The following is a 20,809-nucleotide window of genomic DNA, read 5'->3' on the forward strand; positions in this document are numbered from 1 at the left end:
ATACCTTGTGAAAGTAACGAGATCCCAGCGCGGTGATGCACGCACCATATGTAACTTGTTACAGTGACAGCAAGAAATCTTCAGAGCAGTGATGCGCACACCATTTCTTATTTATAAAAGAAATAGTAGTTTTATCCTCGTTACAGTTCTCTTTTTTGTAATTTAATTAAAAAAAGACTGTGAAATTCTCGTAGTACTTTTATGTGTTTTTAGACATTGTTGCAGTTCTGTAAATTGCATTTTTACTTTCTTAAACATTTCTCTACTGATTCATACTGTGGCTACTAATGAAAATGTAATGCATTCACCTCTGTTCTTACAGAAATCTGGCAAATCAGAAATCAAATCGAAGCAATGAATTCACATTTTTGAGAATTATTTGCTGGCTATCGATGCTCTTCAATACAGTCCTGCCAGAAAATTGGCTTTATTGTTTAGTCATTTAGGTATTGAAGGGCAAAAAGTTTTTGACAATCTTCCTTTAATACCTAATCTGGGAGGGGATGGGGATTGGGATGTATATTCGGAAGCCAAAGAGAGATTAAATAAACAATATTCTGACAAAACCAGTGTACTTCTAGAAAGACCTAGTTTCTTCAAACTGAAACAGTTCCCTGATGAATCAGTGGAAGAGTATATAGCTTCTTTGTGCATTTTGGCTTCATCATGTGAATTTGAGAATTGTGTAGACACTTACATCAGAGATCAATTAGTTTTTAATTGCTTTAAAAAAAACGCAGTAAAGATTACTCACCTGTAGAAACTCTCCACTATCCAAAGTCATAGATATTGCAAAAAGTCTAGAGAGCTATAATTTCTACTCAAGCATCGAACAGTAAGGAAGGCCATTCACCTGTTACTTACATTGCTGAGAACTATACAGTATCTGCTATTAATATGAAGACGGCGAAAGGCAGTAAAAAAAAACAATTCACATGTTATCGTTGTGGATCCACAGATCATTTAGGCAACATCCCAGCATGTTCTGCTATTGGCAAAAGGTGCACAAAGTGCAATAAAAGTGGACACTTCCAAGCTGTATGTAGATCTCAATCTGCTGGGTCCTCTGTCAGAATACATAATGTTGATGATCCTAAAAACACGGTTATTAATGATATTCAAGAATGTACTAATAGATTTTCTAATGTACTTCTTACTATACAAAGTGTCCAAAAATAATTTGAAGTCAAGGGTCCCATCTGCCAGGCTCAGATAAATGGCAAATATATTATTATCTTGGAAGATTCAGGAGCACCCATTACTGTTTTAGCAGATAACATTTTTTTTCGTTATGGCCTACTTCAATCAAACTACAAATTCCTGATATTCTAAAGCATTTGTTGATAACAAAATTGAATTGGTTGTTTTTTCCATTCACATGTCCGCATTCTTGGTAGATGTATTTGGACTAAAGTGTATGTTGCCGTCCATGGTAGACATTTAGTTGGATGGATGGATTTAGCCAGGCTTAGTATGCTATTAAAACCTGGGGATGACAATCCCATTGTACTGGGTGAATTGCCCATCTCATCCATTGATGTTGACATTGATATATTGCACGTTTTATTTTCTAAATTCCCTAATCTTTTTAAAATGAAATAGTTACCATGAAAGGATTTAAACATGTTCTAAGATTGAAGAAAGAAGCCATTCCTGTCAAACATAAAATGAATGTGGTTTTGCTGCCATTGATGCTGTTGTTGGCCTTAATGGCTCAATCTCTGAAACAGTTTGGACAGATGCCACTACACAGGATGGAATTTTAATTAAAGTTTGGGATTTAAAAAATAAAAATAAAAGGTTAGCCACCCATTCGTAATCTTTCGAATTATTTGAAGCCATTTGCTCAAACCTCTTCGGAGTTATCCTGTGAAAATGGAATATGCATCAGAAATGGGTGTTTAATTCCCCGTAAAAAGTTGAGAGTAAACATTATAAGGGTAGCACACGAAGGCCATTTAGGCATTACTGCCACATGTAGAAAATGGAGAGAACATTATTGGTGGCCATCCACGAATAACCAGGGTGAAACTGTTTTATTAATTTGTGTCCTAAATGTTTAGTTTCCCACAAACGTTAGAAAACTGTACAAAAACCTCTCCAAAATATACCTTTGCCAGATCAGCCACGGTCTAAAATAGCATTAGATTTTGTGGGCCAGTTCATATTGCTCCCTGCGAGCCAAAGAATTATAATAGTCTTAATTGATTAATATTCTAAATGGATCTATTAGTCTTTTGTAGAGTTGCCCTCCACACAATCTGTTGTATCATTTCTTGGAGATGTTTTTACTTTAGAAGAAGCTCTCAAAGAAATAGTAACTGACAATGGCACCCACTTTGTTTCCAATATGATGAAAAATGTTCTTACCAATCATAATGTCACACACACATTCAAGTTGCTTTATATAGTACTTCCGCAAGTGGCTTGGTGGAAAGGGCAAATCGCTTTATTAAAGGAGGACTATACACTGCTCTTTCCTTGGGTTTTGTAGTTGAGAAATTCCCGAACATTAAAATCACAGCGTATCATTCTACTACTCATTCAGATACAGGGATTACTCCTTTTGAGTTACTGAGAGGAATGAAATATAGATCAAGAATAATACCTGACTGGTTAGACTCCCTGTTTGTTTCAAAGATTAAGCATGACAATTCCACACCTCTGTATGGGAAACAGTAGAAAAGAAACAGAAAAACAAAAACAATGCTTTGAATCTTTTAAATCATGCTAAGGTAAGAAATTTTACTGTGGGAGACTGGGTTCTCATTTAGGAACCACTTAAAGGAAAAAAGGGGAATCCATATACACCTGCCCTTTCAAAGTTGACACATTTATGAGAAATGCTGTTTTAGTTCATGAAAGGGGTTGGTGGAATACATCTAGATTGGTTCCCATATCCGATATGCAGGCACAAATATACAACAGAACTCGTATTGTCACTAATGAAGATTCCATTTTGTTTGAACCTAATAAGGATAGAATTGATAACAGTATGGTTTCCAATAATAGCTGTTATGGTACCCCGTAACTCTAAGGTTGTAGAGACCCATCGAGATTGTGGTCCTTCTAACAAACAAGTCATTGAGAGTTCTCAAAATATGTGAAAATATTTTAGATAAAATGCTGGCTGTTGCTGCTTCTAATTCATATCAACCTAATGTAAATAGCATGAGAATTTGCAAATTACCTGTACAACTGCAAGATTATGTTTTAAGTTAATTGTTTTATGGGAAGGAGGTGTTGTAGTATCCATGTACTATTTTACAAAGTGTTTTCTCTATTTCTTTATTATGCAAAAGTTCTTGCATGTCATTGTAATGTTCACTAATTCCACTGAGAATCCTGGTTGCTAGGTGAGGGCAGAACTCTTCTGATATTCACCTGGCAGGCAGCAGTTCGCCATGGGTAATTTTTTCTTCAACTAAAGTACCTTAAAAGTACTTTACTTTTTTTGTCTTCCTCCGCTTGGACACTACAATCTCGATGTGGGTTTGGATCCCCTGTGACCATTATGTTCTAAGGTGTAAGTCACGTTTTTGCTTCCTTTCTGAAACATGTGAGTGGTGTTTCTGGGCAAGGTTTATATTTTGCAGTGACAAGCGGTGTTCCACTGGGGCCTTTACTTCCCCTTTCCTAATATAATCTACCTTTGCTACTTCTCCATGAGCTTCAAAAGTTGTTTGGCGCCGCATATTCATAAATAACTTGATTCCAAACCTCCAGGAGGATTTATAGTCTGACTTAACTCTCTTTCATGTAATCTATAGTCATTGCTTTAAATGGAAAAAGAGAAGTGCTGGTACTCACGAAGTTGGCTGGGGTGGTCTTAAGGGTCTGGTATGGGTGTGTTGGGGGAGGGAGTGGCAGGGAAGGGAAGGGCTGTGAGGAGCGCACTTAACTATATCAGCATTTTCTCCCATGTAAAGTTCCCTAGTGCCCTTAGGCTCAGTTCAGTTCATATGTCCAGGGTGTAGTTGGTATGTTTTTAGCATCTTTATATAGCGCTAACCTGGCACAGGACATTACAGTGCTTTACACAAGAAACAGAAGTTTTACTTGAAAGCATACTTTTTTGTTTTTATGGAACAGTGAGATAAAGTGATTTACCCACAATCATAGGATGCCGAGCCGACGCTGGGGATTTCACCTCCCTATGCCATAAAAACAAAAAAAGTATCCTCTTATGTAGAACTTGTGCTTCTCATGTAAAGCTCGTGAATACCCTTGGATTAAGTTTGTGCTATATAAAACTGCAAAAAGTACCAGTTAGTCACTGGATTTACGAGTTAAACTTAAAGTGACCAGATTTTGAGGAGCAAAAACCAGGACAGGTCAGAAATAAAAGAAGGACTATGGACTTTACTCACTTTTATATGTGGCCTGTCCCGTGTTTTTTTTTGTTTTTTTTTTTGCGTAGCTTTGTAAATGTGTGCCTATAGATGTGTGTGTGTGTGTGTATATATATATATATATATACACATATTTACAAGACTATGTATATTTAACATTAGCTATGGCTTTACCTCCCACACTGCCCCACCCCTCCATCCCCCCATCCCTGCTCTCTCTCCTCCCCACTCTGTCTCTCTGCTGGGAGCAGACAGGGGACTGTGTTGCCTCAAAGAAACAGATAAATTACTTTCATTCCTTTGAAAACCCGGATTGTCTGGGGAAATCCGGGACATCTGGTCATTCTAGCCAAACTTGCCTGAAGGATGTTCGACCCTCTGACAGTCATTAGTATTGTATTACAGCACTGGGGTGCAGCTTTACAGGTTGACAGCACAACAATTTCAGTGTTAGGAGCTCGGCATTAGACACACATCTCCACATTCCTGGTGGTCTGCCAATTAGAATTTAAGGCAGCAGTAGCCATCCTGCCCTCGAATACACTGTCCTTTAGACACGCTCCATCTGAAAGCTTTGATTTCTGCAGCACTTGCGCACCCCTAGGAATACCTGTACTCTCCTAGCGCAAGGAGAAGTTCTGGTACTCAAAGGGAGAACACTAAGAAGTGCCAGTACTCAGTACCGGTGAGTACTGCCCTATTTAGAGCACTGCGTATAGTGAACTTCAGGAATGGATGAGGACCAATTGTCTGAGCCCTAATAATGCCACAACAGAACTTTTTCTATGTACAGTGCAACACAAGATGGTTTCTGAAATATATTGTTTATTTCTGGCAGACCAATATTTCATCCTTACGGTCTCTAATTTAATGGGAAAACGTCTCTCTGGACGCAAACGTATCTACGGCACTGAAGGCCAATGTAATAATGAGTTCCTCTTCGTAGTACCTTATGGTGCTGAGACAGGTTTAAACTTTCTAACTGAAATCCATTTAGACCTGATTGCTAGCTATATGGGGCAACTTATAGTGACCAGATTCTGAGAAGCAAAATCCAGGACAGTGCAGAAATAAAAGTAGGATTAAAGACTTTCATGTTATTTTTATGTCTAGCCCGTCCCGGTTTTTACGTAGCCATGCAAATGTGTGTGTGTATGTGTGTTTATATATATATATATATATATATATATATATATTATATCATTTTTTTCAGATGCATGTACAAGGCTACATTATTTATTATCATCTGTGGCAGGAACTCAATCCTGGCCCCTCCTCCTCACTCTGTCTTCCCTCTGCTGCGAGCACGCAGCCAACCTCTGCATGTTCTGCATGAAAGAAACAGATAATAAATTAAGTCACGTAGAGACACGTCTTGAAAGTAGAGCATAGATTCCTTTTTTGCTTTGCAGAATGAATTTATCTTTGTCCTAAAAACCGGGCAATGTATTGAAAATTAGGAAAGCGTCAGTACAGTCCTCTGAAAAGCGGGATGTCTGATCACCCTAAATTTAGACTGTCCTACAGTCTTGCATGTGGGTATGGTACAATATATTTTAAATGGACTGCAAGTGCTTGAGAAACAAGTGGCTAATGTCAAGAATGGCCGCATGTTAGTGCTTGTGTCTGAGGCACTTTGGCTTCCAGTGAAAGCATATATGTCAGATTAAAATGTCTATTTTTGACTCGCCAGAGTGATGAATAGAGTCTGCATTTTGTGCAGCAACATGAATTAAGAGAGTCAGGGTGCACTATATTTTGGTAACTATGTACATTGCCTCCTTCACACCTGCTGCTCTATTCTGTTTTATAAGGGGATGTTTGGTCTTGACACTTAGCACCAGTAGCAGAGTTCTTTATTAGACAGCCTACAAGTGCGTTCTGTTGTACATTGCACCTGTGTATAAGGTGCAACACTGAAGTATGACACTTATACACACAGTCCAGGCTTCCAACTGAAGCCTGCAGAGTAATATTTTTGTAGTTGGTGAATGCATAGCAGTGGAACTTTTGTGCTCAACCTGCAGACTGGCAAAGTATCAGATTGTGTTTTCAATCATTGCCTACCCAGTGTCTGTCCACTCATCTGAAGACTTTCTAACTTGATTTGCTTTTCATATGTGGAGCTCCTATGCATGTGGACTTGACATTTACCTTTATGTGTGAGCTACCTCTGCCAGAGGATCCACTTGTGTATTTTCTTCTTACAGCATTTTGCCTCTTTCTGTACAGTGAGCAGCTGCACCTTATCCTCTATCTGTTTATCCTCTTATCTGCTCTTTTTTTAGCTTGACTCTTCTAAGTGACGACTATATCTGTGCATCATTGACCTGTGACCAAAACGGGATTAACCTAACACAAGGATTGTTTTTAGTAGCATGTCTTGCTCACATGTGATTAGATGTTAAGGCTTAAATGAGCGACACGCTTACATTTTTTGCTCTCTTCTCTCTGCCTCAGTATCAGAAACCACATGTATACCAACCAGCTATCTAAGCCTCACGTAGAACATGTTTACTCTCACTTTCAAATAGCGTTAGCCTGGACTATTGACAAATTTTAAGGTAAGGGGTTTAAAACTTTGTAAAGCAGGTTGCCTTGTTGTGTATCATTTTTAGTTACAGCTTCATGCACGTTATTTTAGCACACTAGGCCTGCCGCTGTGCACTTTGACTTAGATATATTTTATTCAGCGTTGTTTATTATTTTTACAATAGCCACTTTTGTGGTCTTGTTTTATTTTTCTCTATCTAGCTGTTTTTGCCTAGGCAAGCACAACATTCTCAAACAAGACATTCTTGCTCAATCTGTGCTTCGTTCAAGGCTGTAGTAAGATAGGTTGCCGGTGAACGTGATTAAAGTTTTGTCTCTGACATTCATAGAAAAACACACATCCTTGCCTAAGGACATTTTCTTAGAACACCAGCTGTTTTATTATATAAACACTTCCCTGTCCCTTACACGTAAAAGGGAGATTCAAGCCAGAGAACCACGACTGTATGTTGATTGCTGAACGCTTTGCTACAGCTGCTTATGCAGACTTCAGGCCTTTGCTCGGGTATGGGGAATGATGTCTTCCCAGAGGAACCTGAAGGGCAGAATTAGAGCCTAACATGCTGTGCTCTATTATAGACTAGGTAGGAATTAGTCTATTGACTCTAGTGACAATATGGTAGCTTTATTCCTATGCTTTACTCTCCTTGTCACAATTTTAATCTTGTCATGCTGTATCATCCTGGTTATTGCAGCCCATGCTTTTGCTATCTAAGATGTAGTCGCTTCATTAAAATCTTACTGAAACATATACTGCCTCTGTTTGTCATTGTGTATGTGAGACTAATGTAATTGAGAGAAAACGGATGAGACCGGAGTGGCCATGGTTTACCTGAGAAATCTATTATGTCATGCGCTCGGCTGCCAATCAGCCTTGCCCTCGGGTAGAGATGAGGCACTGCTAGTTAGCAGGTGCAAAACCCGGATTAGGGAGACAGGAGTCACCTGTAGTGGGTAAGGCTCAGTCTTCCACACCGCAGGCGATTCTGCCGCTCAAAATCCAGTAGTCTCATTAAAATAATGAGAGTCTACTCAGCAGTCTGCTTCTGAGTTCCAGAAGAATGAGAGAGAGAATTTATGCCAACTGTGAGGCAGAACTGTTGAGGAAGGCTTCCTGTTTTTAAGTAGTAGAGATTTAGCTGTGATAAGGCCATTACAAATAATTATCCAAGATAGATTAATGTTGCAGTACAAAACCATTGGAGTATTTTCAGTGACGCTTCTCTTGAGTTTTTCTGTTGTGGCACAAGTTACTAGCATTTGAACAAGGTTAGCTTGAGATCAACTGTATCTAAAGTGTCATTTTTTTTTTTTAATTTTTTTTTTTGCATTATGAGTCCAGTAGCTGTGCAGTAAAAGCCTTTGGTAAGAAAATGTTTCCATACTTGAGCTGAGTTTTGGAATACTTCCTGTGGAAGGAGATCTGGTGTATGAGTGTTCTGGATGCAAAGTTCAATTTTTCCAATTAGACCACAGTTTTTCTAAACATGATATATTCTCTTCCGAAAGAAACTTTTTTGTCAGTACTGATGCTTTTCTTTAGATCAGGTTTATTTAGTCTTAATATGCTAAGATCTTATGTTGATTGATACCACTTCTGTTTATAGTAGTACAGTATACAGCAGTGTAAGGAATTTCCATATTTCTCTTTGAGGAGAGAAATCTTTACCGGCAAAATAAATTTCTTTAATTTCCTTAATTTAAAATAATACAATTGACATGGAGTTTACATTTATGTTTACACATACATAGGGGAATGAAGAGCATGCTTTCTTAAATGTAGTAAATAGGCGTGGATGCACACTAAATCTGTCAGCTGGTAATTCTTTTTGCATGTGATGTCCTGATGAGGCATCCTATTCAGCTGTGCACCATGTGGGCAATTCAGGATCATTAACATTCAACTAAAATCTGCCTTACTTCATAATACATCTTGTGATACATTTTGGGTTCTTGAAACCTAAACAGCTCTTCGGAGGTTAAACTTTTGAGTGGAAAATAGTTGTTTGCTTTGAATACCCTAAACAAAATCTAGGTAATTGCTTCCACATCAAGTAAGTTATTGCAAGCTACTGAATATATACATATTTTACACAAGCTACCAAATACAGTTCATTTTTAGTTTGCTAAGCTTTTCATATGGATCTCTTTCAGTCTTCCTTGATTAACACAAAAAAGCTCCCCAGAGTTTATTGTATTGTAAACTTTATTCATAGATATCACTTCCCTTTGTTCTCTGCAAAATTGGGAATGTTCAAAGGATGCTTGGCTAATCTTTTTTGAGGTGGTTTTAAGCTTGATGTCCAACGTTATGACTTAACATGAAATGAAACAAACATTTTCCACATGTTGCAAGAGAGTTGAATTGAATGTTTCCAGTTCTGACATTTTCACCATCATGCCCACATGAAAAAGTAATGTTTTATAGTCCGCTGAATCTACGTCAATAGCTTTTATTGTTTTTATCTAACTGCAGACTATCAGTTCTAGGGCAAGGTTTAATGAAATGGAAGCTATAGAACAATTGTTAACTTCTTTTTTCTGGAATCACTTTTTTAAAATAGTCCATTACAGTTAACGGTGGATATAACACTAATGAGATCCCTCACACCAACCTATCTTATTGCATATATATGACAATACGTCTTCATCAAGTAATGCATCCAGAAGCAAAACAATATCCAAAAAAAGTCCCAAGGTTTAATCAGCGATCTTCCTTTATTTGCACATCACTTGTTTATTTTACATAGTCATAATCATCTATCCAATTTCATGTAAAACCCATAGCCAAACTGCCAACGTATTTTGTTCTATGCAAACTTCATCAGGGCTACAATAAGAATATAGAGACTATTATCCAATGATTAAATAATCATACATTTACAACTTTGTGAAATTTACCTAAAACACCCACCCACATTAGTGATAATATATAAAATCCACCCGCCCTGTGTGTCGGATATATATATATATATATATATATATATATATAACACACATATTGACCATACATTACTTTATGTACAAATCATCAAACTATTATATTAATGCAAGGTACATTTAAAAACTCTAGCTTGTAACCATTTCATGATACACTCATTATTGGTACTTAGAGGGCCCACTAAACTACTTCAACATTTTTATAATACAAAATTAATATCACCATATTTTATAAATAAATACCTCCATTCCTCTGTTTATTTTTCACGGTCCAATCCCACCTATATTACGAACTGGTATGATCACCAAAATGTTTGTCAGTAAGCTTACCAATTTTAATATTCTTTCAAAACTATTTTTATGAGAACGTTTTTTTCATTACTCCTAAGCGGGCTATACAAATCTGTGACATACTTCAAAACCAAACCTATCCCATCTTTACATCACATCATTGTCTTCTACCGATATCCCGGAATATAAATACTAAAATAGTCAAACCACCACAGAGTGTACCAAATTTTGTTGCCAGGAATAAAATATGTACGAATGTAATGATTTCCACAATGGGTTGTACAGATGTACTGAGGGAGAGTTTTGGATAGCATTGAAAGAGGTAGACAGTTTCTCCATTGAATCTCTTTGATGCTTTGAAACCACAGTAAGCAAAGAAGGGATTTTAATGGTAATCTTTTTGTCTGCGAATTATTACTTTTGAGTGACATTCATTGTTGGGATTTAAAAGAACTATTATGTGACTTAGCAATCTGGGCCACAAAGTGAACAGTCATATCCAAATAGTCTTAAATCATTTAAACTGGGCTTAATATATATCTTTACCTGTCTTTCTAACTTTTTTAATCAGGAGTCTCACAATGGAAGGGGACCCAAGCAGTAGTATAATCAGCAAAAGGTTCGTAACTGAGACAGAATTGGAAGAAAAACGGAAGCAAAGGCAAGAAGAATGGGAGAAAGTGCGTAAGCCGGAAGACCCAGAAGGTAGACCTGTACTTGATATTCACTAGTGAGTTTGGGGTTTTAATAATTGGTTATTATTTTTCATTTTTTATTCTTATTAGTTTTCAGATTTAGTGTTCTATTTATATTGCCTGTGTCTCATTTCAACAGTTTTATCTTTGATAAATCTGTACACACATCAAAACTACTACCAAACAAATCACTTTGTTTCAAACTGTATGTCTAGAATTACAAATATTTGTATATATTGTTTCCACACTGGAGAACTAATCAACGAATTAAATTCAGTATAACAAAATAGGGTTAGTCAACAAGATTAACAAATATTTTACAATCCATCAATATTGAATAAATTATGAACTTTCGTTTACGGTTAAGACGTGGAAAACAGATTTACAAAATGGCACAAAGTGCATTATTACGGGGCACCGCCGGCAAGATTGATGAATTGATATAGCACTTGTCTGCTCTACAGGCCTCTAGGAGTGATTCTGTCTATTCATGAACTGAATGCCTCATGTGCACTCCTAGACCATGAAAGCAAAAGGGAGACACAGATTGCACTGCACTGTTTATTGACCACATTGAAGACTGAGACAAACTCTTGAAATTGAGTTAGTTCAAACCCCCTGGTCCGATTTTAATGATGCAAGATGGCAAGTTCAACAGCCAGGGCAGAGAGTGGCATTGGCACAATAAGTGTTCAGTGAAGTTAGATTGGGACTGGAGTGAAATAGCCCTACCAGGCTTCTAATGTTAAAATCTATCAGCACCTCTTCAGCTTGCCGTTATGTGGCTTATTGGTTGATCCTTATATTGGATGATTGCAACAGGGAAATTCTATTAAAATGTTCCTACATCCCTAGGCCAAGAATTGGTCATGTAAATACATACCCGGTCACACTGATGTCCTTGATCTCAGACTAGGTGATCAAGTAAGACATACAATGGATTATCTTCTCCACAGAGGTAGGAGGAATTGGGCATTTCCATATGCTGACTAGGCAGACTAGTCCTGGACAATTGTATTTGTGGTTTGTCATGCACTGTTAAAACAATGAAAAGGATTAATAAAAAGTGCATTATGATAATACTAAATACTTACTCCGAGTTTAAATGATTTGAGACAAAATATCTATTATAATAATACAAAGTGCTTGTGCATTAAACGAAGCACACATATTGCAAACTATGTTGCCTTTTGGTTCGATGAAACAACAGGAGTCACTTATGTAGCTAGTTGTGCAGTTTGAAAGGAAGGGTTCTCTTTGTTTTCGATATTCCCTTTTGCTACTTATTCAGCAATATCAGATTTCTAAGAACAGTTTTATTGCTCATGTCAGGATCAGTCTGAGGAGGAACAGACTACACTGTAGCTCCTTTGTTGCATTGTAGAAGTCAGCAGAAATGCCCCTGGTTCAGAAACTGCATTTTTACACTTTGTTGTACTTTTTTTTTTAATAACACTTTTTGTTTTGAAGGACATCTGAAGTTTTTGCTAGGTGGTCTCTTGGACAAATTTGTACTGTTCGCTGTCCAGTTGTGAACGTTCATCTCATGTCTTCATGAATGTTGCTTTTTTGCTTGCTTTGTTGTATTCATGATTTTCTTCCTTCCTTTGAAGTTTCCAAATTACTGAAAATTGGCTGTTTACTCACTTGTTGTGCACCATTTCCCCATAGAATATGTTTCCCTTTTTCAGGATTTGGCTCTCAAGCCTTTATAGTTAGTCTCTAGAAGTGAAGCCTAAACCACATTTGTGCCATTTCCCCCCCTTAATGGAGACTGCAAATATAACTAGGGTGTGTGTGATTTACTCTAGAGGTGTCTGCGAAAGTAACCAGCATTTGGCAAAACCTTTTTTTTCTTAGATAAATGTTGTGCATAATTGTATAGTTTTTCTATAGAGCTCTCTTTTAGACAGCTTTAGCTGTCTTTCCAGTCTCATGCTTTCAATGAGTTGTTTCATAATAAAAATACATAAATCTCTGCACACATGAAGGAGCTTTCAGTCTGTTCTCTTCCTCCTTTAGTCTGTTCAAGTGTCATTCTCATTTTGCTTTAATCCACTACAGCATAAAGCATAGGTCAGTGGGTCAGTTCACTTTATCCATTGACTCTCTTGCATTGTGAGTGACAGCATTATTCCTGATCTCATGTTCACAGGCACTTGAAAGTGTGGTGCAAGAGGTTGTGTACCTGAGTTGTTCTGTATTTCTGCCATTTTGCATATGTTTGTACAAAAAAAATAAAACAAGTCTAAGGCCAGATCTAGTGTCTCTACCAATGCCTGTTTAAAAATGGCGAATTTTGGACAGAGCCGGGCAGTGATTGCGATGGCTACCTCTTCTCATACTCTATGCCTGTTTAAAAAAATCCTACCTCTTGGTGACTGCAATCCTGTCTCTAGTCCCCTTAAGTTAGTGTGGTAGGCACAGCAACCATCACAGAGACTCATTGGTCTGCTTTTGAACCAAAGAGCTTAACATGTGGAATATACAGAGTTTGCTCCTCTTTGGTGGCATTGAAGGCAAGATGGTGCCACCAGAATATATAGACCTAGGAGTGTGCTACTGTGTGGTGGCATTGAAGGCAAGATTTCACCAGTGGAAGAAAGCCACCACAGAGGTGTCTCCATGATGTATGTTGTGGAGAAGAGTACTAACAGTGGCTTCACTACTGGATCTTAATGGAGACCAAGTAGATTCAGGCACCTGAGAGTGGGCACTGATTTAACCCCTAATCAATACTTTTGTCACAGTTGGGCTGAGACATCGATAATGGAGGAAAAGACATGCAGAAAGTTCCTCATAGTGGAATACAGACGCTACTAATAGGCCTCAATAGGGCCAACTGCTTTTGAAGGCTGGCTAATTCAAAGTGGCTCACCATAAGGCAGAGAAGAGTTCAAGGAGGGACAGGAGTTTTTTTCCGGACCTGAGTGCAGAAAAGATTGAAGTGGCTGTCAATAAAAGTGATTGGGTGGCATGGGGAACCTTGCTGAAAGGCAAAGGAGCATGATGGCGGCATTGGGTATGAAAAAAGAAAACTTGACAAGGTTGAACAGCCATCTTTGGTTGCAGATTCTAGATTACAAAGTCTTGAAAATAAAGTCTTAGATGTGGTCTACAGTAAAGAAAGTGGGCTTGAAAATATTAACATTGGAGAGCTATGGTGATTATACAGAGGACGACTCTGGTAGACTTCAATAGTAGTGACTCTGGAGCAATGCCAGTGCTATACCGCAGGATAGCTGTTGTTGAAAACATGAGGCAAACTGCATATATAAAACCTGGGGGTTACCCCCTTCTGGACCCTGAGGATTTTTTCATATTGGTGATGGAGTTGTTTTCTATTAAATCTCTTAGCCATTGTATATCTGGAGATGTAGGCTGATTTGAAAGTAAAAAAGTGTCCTGGCTTCCTTCTAGAAATATGAACATGCCAGCAATCAGTGAAGGTGGAACTTTGAGGTTCTTTACGATACAGACTTATGAGAGCCTATTGGAGGAATGTGGTGTCCTTTAAATCAGGATTACCAATGGAAGGCAAGTGGAAATTTCTCTTTAGAGTGTTGTTCTCTAATGCAGTCCAAACAAAAGGAACATCAGAAGACACTGTAAAAATGGACAGACGTGGGGTGACTACCTTTGTGTATTACCTAGTCTGGCTCAAGGTGACATGGACACACTTCTTAGGTCTCTAATTGAAGTAGCATAGGATCTTATTTGATTCCAAAACGGGATGACTTGCGATGCAAGGTGGAGAAGTATATATAAATACTACCTGAATCCTCTTATCGGCCATTATGGGATGGATGGAGGGTTTGATAGGAGGGTTGGGATTAGGTGAACCATTGGGGCTATAGGTCTACTCTCATTTGAATATGCCCCCCCCCTTAATTTTCCCCGTTTTTTTCATTATTATCCTTCCTCTGTCCCTTCTTTCTTGTCGTTCCTTGAGGGTGTTTCTGCCTTATTTTTCACCATTGGGCTGAACCTAAAAACAACACTAATAAAGGGCTTAAAGTGCTAAACTCGCCCTTTTCCTAGTTTCTCAAACAGAGAGGTAGGAAACATTTTTCTGGCTGGTATTTTTGCAAGTCATGGACCAAATTTCCTGCTTTGCAGTATTTTAGTGCTGGCAATTTCTTGGAAAAATAGACGTGACCCCTGGTTTGTGCATGGCGAGGAGGGAAATTAGTATCTAGGTGTATGTCTTTAGCCATTTTTTAAGCTGTTTTCTGTAAGTGATATATCATCACATCCCTCACTCACTTTCCACTTACAAATATTGAAATTTGTACTTCCCACTCCGATCAGGATGGTAGGTAGGCCTGGGTCAGTGCTTGAATAAACTGTGCCAGTATAACTTTAGCAACAATCTGTGCCCCCATAGCAGATGAACCGGCCCGCTTACTGAATTTTATCAGTCGGTAATAACCATCCCGGGTAAATTAATCCTCGAAAGAGTTTTTTAATTTCTTGCAGAATCCTGGGATAGGTTCCTCCTACGAAAACAAAATAAGCCCAGAACACCTAAAATGATATCTGAACATATGTGGTTATTGAATCTTATTGATCCATGGAGGAATGTCAATCCGGTTTAGCAAGAATAAACGTGCATTTTAGAAAGATTCAAGCCTGCCACTAGATTAGATTATTTTTTAACTAGATCAAATTCACCTGTGAATAAATATTGGCATATTCTGAATGGCTTTTTGGACCGCACTTTAGTGGAAATGATGTTGTTGGACACTGGAAAAGATGTCTCCGCTCATAGAAGGTCATCTAATCCAATAAAACTCCAGGATGAATCTTGGGTCCAAGAGATGAAGATAGCAATCATTAACTATTTTGAAGCAAGTAATAACAGCGCCAGTATAGAAATGGTGTGGGATGCTTATTAAGCTTTGATTCGGTCAGTTATATCCTCAAGAAATATAATAGAAAGGAGAGGGCTGATTAAAAAGAGAGCAGACCTAGAACAGGATCTGCAGCAGGCTGCTGAGGTGTTCATACAACATAAAACAGGGTGAGTTTAGACAGACAGCAGGTGCAAGAATACTATCACAAAATAGGTTAGATTTCAAATAATGCCTCTTTGCAGAAAACATATGAGAAAAGTGAGTATGCCGATTGGTTCTTAGCCTTGGAAGCTCGGGATAGACTAGCCCATAACATTACTACCTCCTTATATGATGCAGCAATGAAAACACAAGCTTTCGATCCCTCAGAGATACATGCTTTGTTTAGGCAGCATTTTGACTGTATGTACAGTTCGGAGCAGGGATAAATATAGAACATCTCTGCTCCTTTATCGACAGGATCTCCATCCCCAAATTGAAACAAAGCCAGGTACTTGATCTGTCTGCCTCATTCGCATTAAGAGCGGTTGACAAGGCGATCAGATCTATGGCTAATGGTAGTGCATGCTGCGAAGACGGCATTCCAGTCGAACTTTTCAAAAAGTTTACATCCTTTTTAAGCCCAAGGATACTACAGCTTAGCAACCGCATTCTAGAAGGCGGCAGTATCCGACCATCTTTTAATATTGCAATTGTTGTTACTTTTATCAAGAAGGATAAGAACCCAGAAAACATTAGCTCTTATAGACCCATCGGCCTCCTAAACTCCGATTATAAAAATGAATATGAAATTATTCACAAATAGATTGAATCGGATAATCAGGAATGTATTATATAGGGATCAATATGGTTTTATTCTGGATTGGCAAATCTATACCAACACAAATCCCCTCCCCTGTCCTACTTCTAGATGCTGAAAAGGCTTTGACCTGGTTTGTTGGGTAAGCCTCTTCTGTATTTTAGGTAGATTTAGTTTTCCAATAAAATTTATACAGGTAATTCAAAAAATGTACTGGGGGCGTCCACTCAGCTAATAATAAATTCCACAAACACAGGTGTATGCAAGGTAAATAGGGGGACAAGACAGGAGTTTCCCGTTTCTCCTATTTTATTTGCTTTATTTGTAGAACCCCTCGCAAGTGCTGTAATATTAGGCTAATTGTATTGAACCACCTGTCGGCGGGATGTCTAAAATCAAACTATATGCAGATGATATTGCACTTTTTTTTTTTTACATTGGGCCTAGACATTCAGAAATGGATATCTGAGGTTTTTCAATATTTCCAACTAGTGGGTGGTAAATAGACTAAAAACTGAAATTCTGCCCGATGCTACAACATATATTCCAAGTCAGGAAAGCTACGTGTCCCTGGGGCCGGGCCCTAATAACAGTATATGGTTGATCTCAGCAGTATGGATTTGGATGGGTAATATATGATGCACAAGAATGGCATAGTCACAAGCAACACTGTGGTGGCATCTGAAACAACAAGCAAATAAACCCCCCTCCACCCACTTCGGCATCCCAAACATGCTAAAGGCATCCCCACAACCTAGGAACAAATATATCCTAAGCAAAATCATAACATTATGTATCGAGCACTGCCACTCATAAACACCATACAGGGTGAACCTTCAGGGTAGTTCCCAGTGCTCTTCCACATGTCCAGAGGTGGCTGGGAAGAACAGCAGTTCACCAACCAAAGTAGGTGATCTGGACAGTTAGGGCAGTTCCCACTGCAGGAACAGCGTGGCTCCCCTCTGCCCACTGAGGCCCCACATCGCTGGACAGAAAAGAAGTAGTAAGCAATTCTCATGTACAGCGTAAAGTGCCATCGTCTTCAGTGTCCTCTGTATGCTGGTCTTGACACTTCTGGGTGATGGTCTTGAGAGAGTCTTTTGCTGCTCTGGGATGTGCAAATATTTTCAGAGTTCCATGACAATCTAAGTGGAGGCGTGCCAGATAGAGCGTGACATAGGAGATTTTGTCATTTTGCAGCTGCTTATTGACGGGTTAAAACTCCCTGCAAGTTGACTGCACCACCATCGTAAAGTCTGGAAAGAAGACGGTCTGGTTACCCTGGGATGCAAGTTCTTTCTTCTCACCAGCCAACTGGAGCTCTATATCACGATCACAATAAGTGAACAGTTTTGCTCTGATTGGGCATGGGCCCCCCCGGGGTCCAGTTGCACCATGAGTGATCAATGAGCTCTGTCCACCACCAGCAGATGCAGCAGGTTTTCAGGGCCGAAAAGCCTGGTGAGCTGTGTTTCCACATAGGTCTCCAGTTTGCCTGTGTTGGTAGTTTCCTAGACGCCAGTAATGTGCAGTTTATTGCAGCGTGAGCACGCTTCTAAAACTTCGTTCTTGGCCTTTATGACTGACAGTATTTTCTCAGTGTTGAAGCATTTCGTACTCACAGATTGTAGGTCATCCTCTGCTGTAGATCGCCGCTTCTCCGCTGCTGTGATTCGTGCTGTCTGCTTATTGATGTTCGCCAATGTTTGGTCCATTTGCAGGTACAAAGAGTCAATTTTTCCATCAGTGGCCTGGAGACTCTGCTGCTTGGCCAACAGCGTAGTCTCCAATGCGGTCGCACCCTGGTATGCCCTCCTCTTGTTCCTGGTCTGATAGCCCATCTGGCGGGGGTTTGGGAGAGCGCTGTGACACAAAATTCAGGCTTGTTTGGCTGCGATCCTTTTTCCCCATGATCACCAGCATGTCGGTCCCAGCACAGTTTGTGGGCACCACCACCAATCACTGTCTGTGGACCAGGGTATGTCGTGCATGGCACGTGATGGCTCCCCCACCAGTGCCTGCATCACGTCTAGGACATGCCAACCCTTCCCCCCACTCCCACCCAGCCAGGTTCCAAGATGGGGTCTCTTTGATAACTTGGTGTGCGTAGAGTGCAAAACACAGGGGTGCTCCTAACTCTGGAAATGCTAAGGAGGTTATGCGTCCACCCTACCCCTGCAGCATCTCTCACCAATTCTGGTCTTCCACATAATTGGGCAGTCACCACGCAGGGCCAAGTTATCGACAAGTAGGCTTTGCACAGATAGATATATATGCAAATGGTACAAGTATGGTTTCTAATCATCCGGTCATGACATTAAGGGCCTCATTATGAGTTTGACCAGCAGTGGAGGTATGCAGGCTGCATGGGCATTGCAGGGGCCCCAATGGGGCTCCCAGCACCCCGTCTCCGCCAGCCTTTGAATGGCGGTGGAACCACCATGCAAAAGCTGACAGACACGGGAGCCGTAATCCCCAGGGCAGCGCTGCCCTGACAGATTGAGACTGCCGACATCGTCAAGCCATTGGCTGGCCTAAAAGTGGCTACTTAGGCGGTGATCCAACCGCAAGTGTGGCGGTATTAAGATCGCCACACTCGTAATGAGGGCCTAAGATTGCAAGCCACAGCTTGGGTGACCACTGCATCGCAGGAGTCTAGTATCAAGTTGAAGAAAATGGAGAAGGCTGTGTGCATGCCCCGCTTTCACCGTCAGTTAATGAATATAGGAGGCTGGATTCTGGTTGCAGTATTCCCCCCCCCCCCAAAGACACACACACACTTTTTGCCTGGTTTTTGATGCAACTTGGGACTGACGTACACTTGTTTCTTGCTAACCACATCCCCAGTGCCAGTGTTCCTTCCTCAAAACAAGACACCCAGACACTTGATCCCCAAGTGGCCAGGCCCTTTAGCACCTCTGCAAGTCCCTAGTAAATGGTGCCTAGGTACTGAAGAGGGTCCCTAAGAGCTGCAGCACAGTTTGTGCCACTCTAAGGGACCCAGAACCAACCTCAAAAGCGCTCCAAAAAGTGAAAACACCAGGAAAACAGATCTTTGCTGGACCCAAAAGGAGGAGCAGACAAAGAAGCCTGCAGGCTCGAGAACCGAGGAGCATGTGTGACTTTGTGCCAACCCTGCCAGCCTGCCTGCTGCACCCAACGCTTGAGGAGCAACTGACCTGTCCTGCCCTGCAGCCTCCAAAGAACCGAGAGAGCTGCCAGTGCTTCGCAAATTGCCAAGAAGATTGAAGCAGAGGAACTTCTCCCTGCTTCTGCATGCACTGCTTGTAAAGTACAGTACTCTGACCTGTTGGCCATCAGGCTCTCTGAGAGATCAACGAGCCAGCAGAAGGCTCCATGGAGCTCAGGAGGTCAACCCCACCACTTCACCGAAGTCCTGAGACGCAGACCCCACCCGGAGGCTCTCTGCACCTATACCTGGGGTACTGGACCCCTTACTGCAACCTAGGCTTGTTGGTGGTCCAATCTGGATTCCAACAGCTGCAAAGCAGACCTACCGTCAAAGGACGTCAGGATCTACAAGGCCATTGAGGGTGGCTCCACTGCCCTATTCCCCCCTCTTCACCAGGTTACCAAGACCCACAGCAGGTCCCTGACCACCGCAAACAGACGCCTCCAAGCACCTCTGCACCCGAGCCCCACAGCCCGAGTCTGAGGGAGTCGACCATGCCCAAGGGGTCCTGAGACTGTCTGAGCTGAGCCTATCCTTGGCTTTGGCCAGACAGGACCTACCGCCTGCATCCTCTTTCTGCCTCCCCTCCAACCACGAGAAACTCCAGCACCGGACCCATTGTTAAAAGACACCACTGCACCTGAGCCCGCCACAGCCCAGGGAGAAGTGGACAAACAGTGTCCCCACATGCCTGAGGACCTCAAGGTTTGAACCCCCCGTGGGTTCCCCTGGACTGACTTGCCAATCCCAGCTTGTAGCAGCTTCCCGACCGTACCATTTCCCACTGAAGTAAATGGGACACCCAACGCCACAACGCGCTTCTGCACCCGGATGCCCCAGAGCTTTCCGAGGTGACCTGTTGGTGTGGCCTTGGACCCTGTCTCATACTCGCCTTAAGTCTTGGAGTACAGTCCTGTAAGTCGCTGTGAATTGTCTGAATGCTTTTTCACAGTGTACCTCATTTTAGTCCAGTATATAAAGAGCCAGCTTCTTACAAGTAATGGAGGCAGTACAGCTGGCTGATGCAGGCCCTGAAGCAGGACACCCCAGCAATGTTTATTTTGTGAGTAATGGTGGATGAGGGGGCGTCCCAGTAATAGACCGCAGGGCTCAAGCTGCAAAGCTATCAA

At 40.7% G+C, this 20,809-nt stretch overlaps 1 protein-coding gene across 1 annotated transcript in view; it reads left to right on the forward strand.

The window, feature by feature from the left end:
* Positions 1-20,809, forward strand: part of PSME3IP1 (proteasome activator subunit 3 interacting protein 1) — a 100,083-nt gene that overhangs the window by 17,572 nt on the left and 61,702 nt on the right. The window contains exon 2 of the mRNA XM_069217222.1: positions 10,708-10,841. Within this exon, the coding sequence (XP_069073323.1) occupies positions 10,718-10,841 (124 nt within the window). The 5' untranslated portion in view covers positions 10,708-10,717. The remainder of the gene's footprint in view (positions 1-10,707; positions 10,842-20,809) is intronic.

This window comes from Pleurodeles waltl, chromosome 12 (assembly GCF_031143425.1).
Source record: "Pleurodeles waltl isolate 20211129_DDA chromosome 12, aPleWal1.hap1.20221129, whole genome shotgun sequence".
Lineage (NCBI taxonomy): Eukaryota > Metazoa > Chordata > Amphibia > Caudata > Salamandridae > Pleurodeles > Pleurodeles waltl.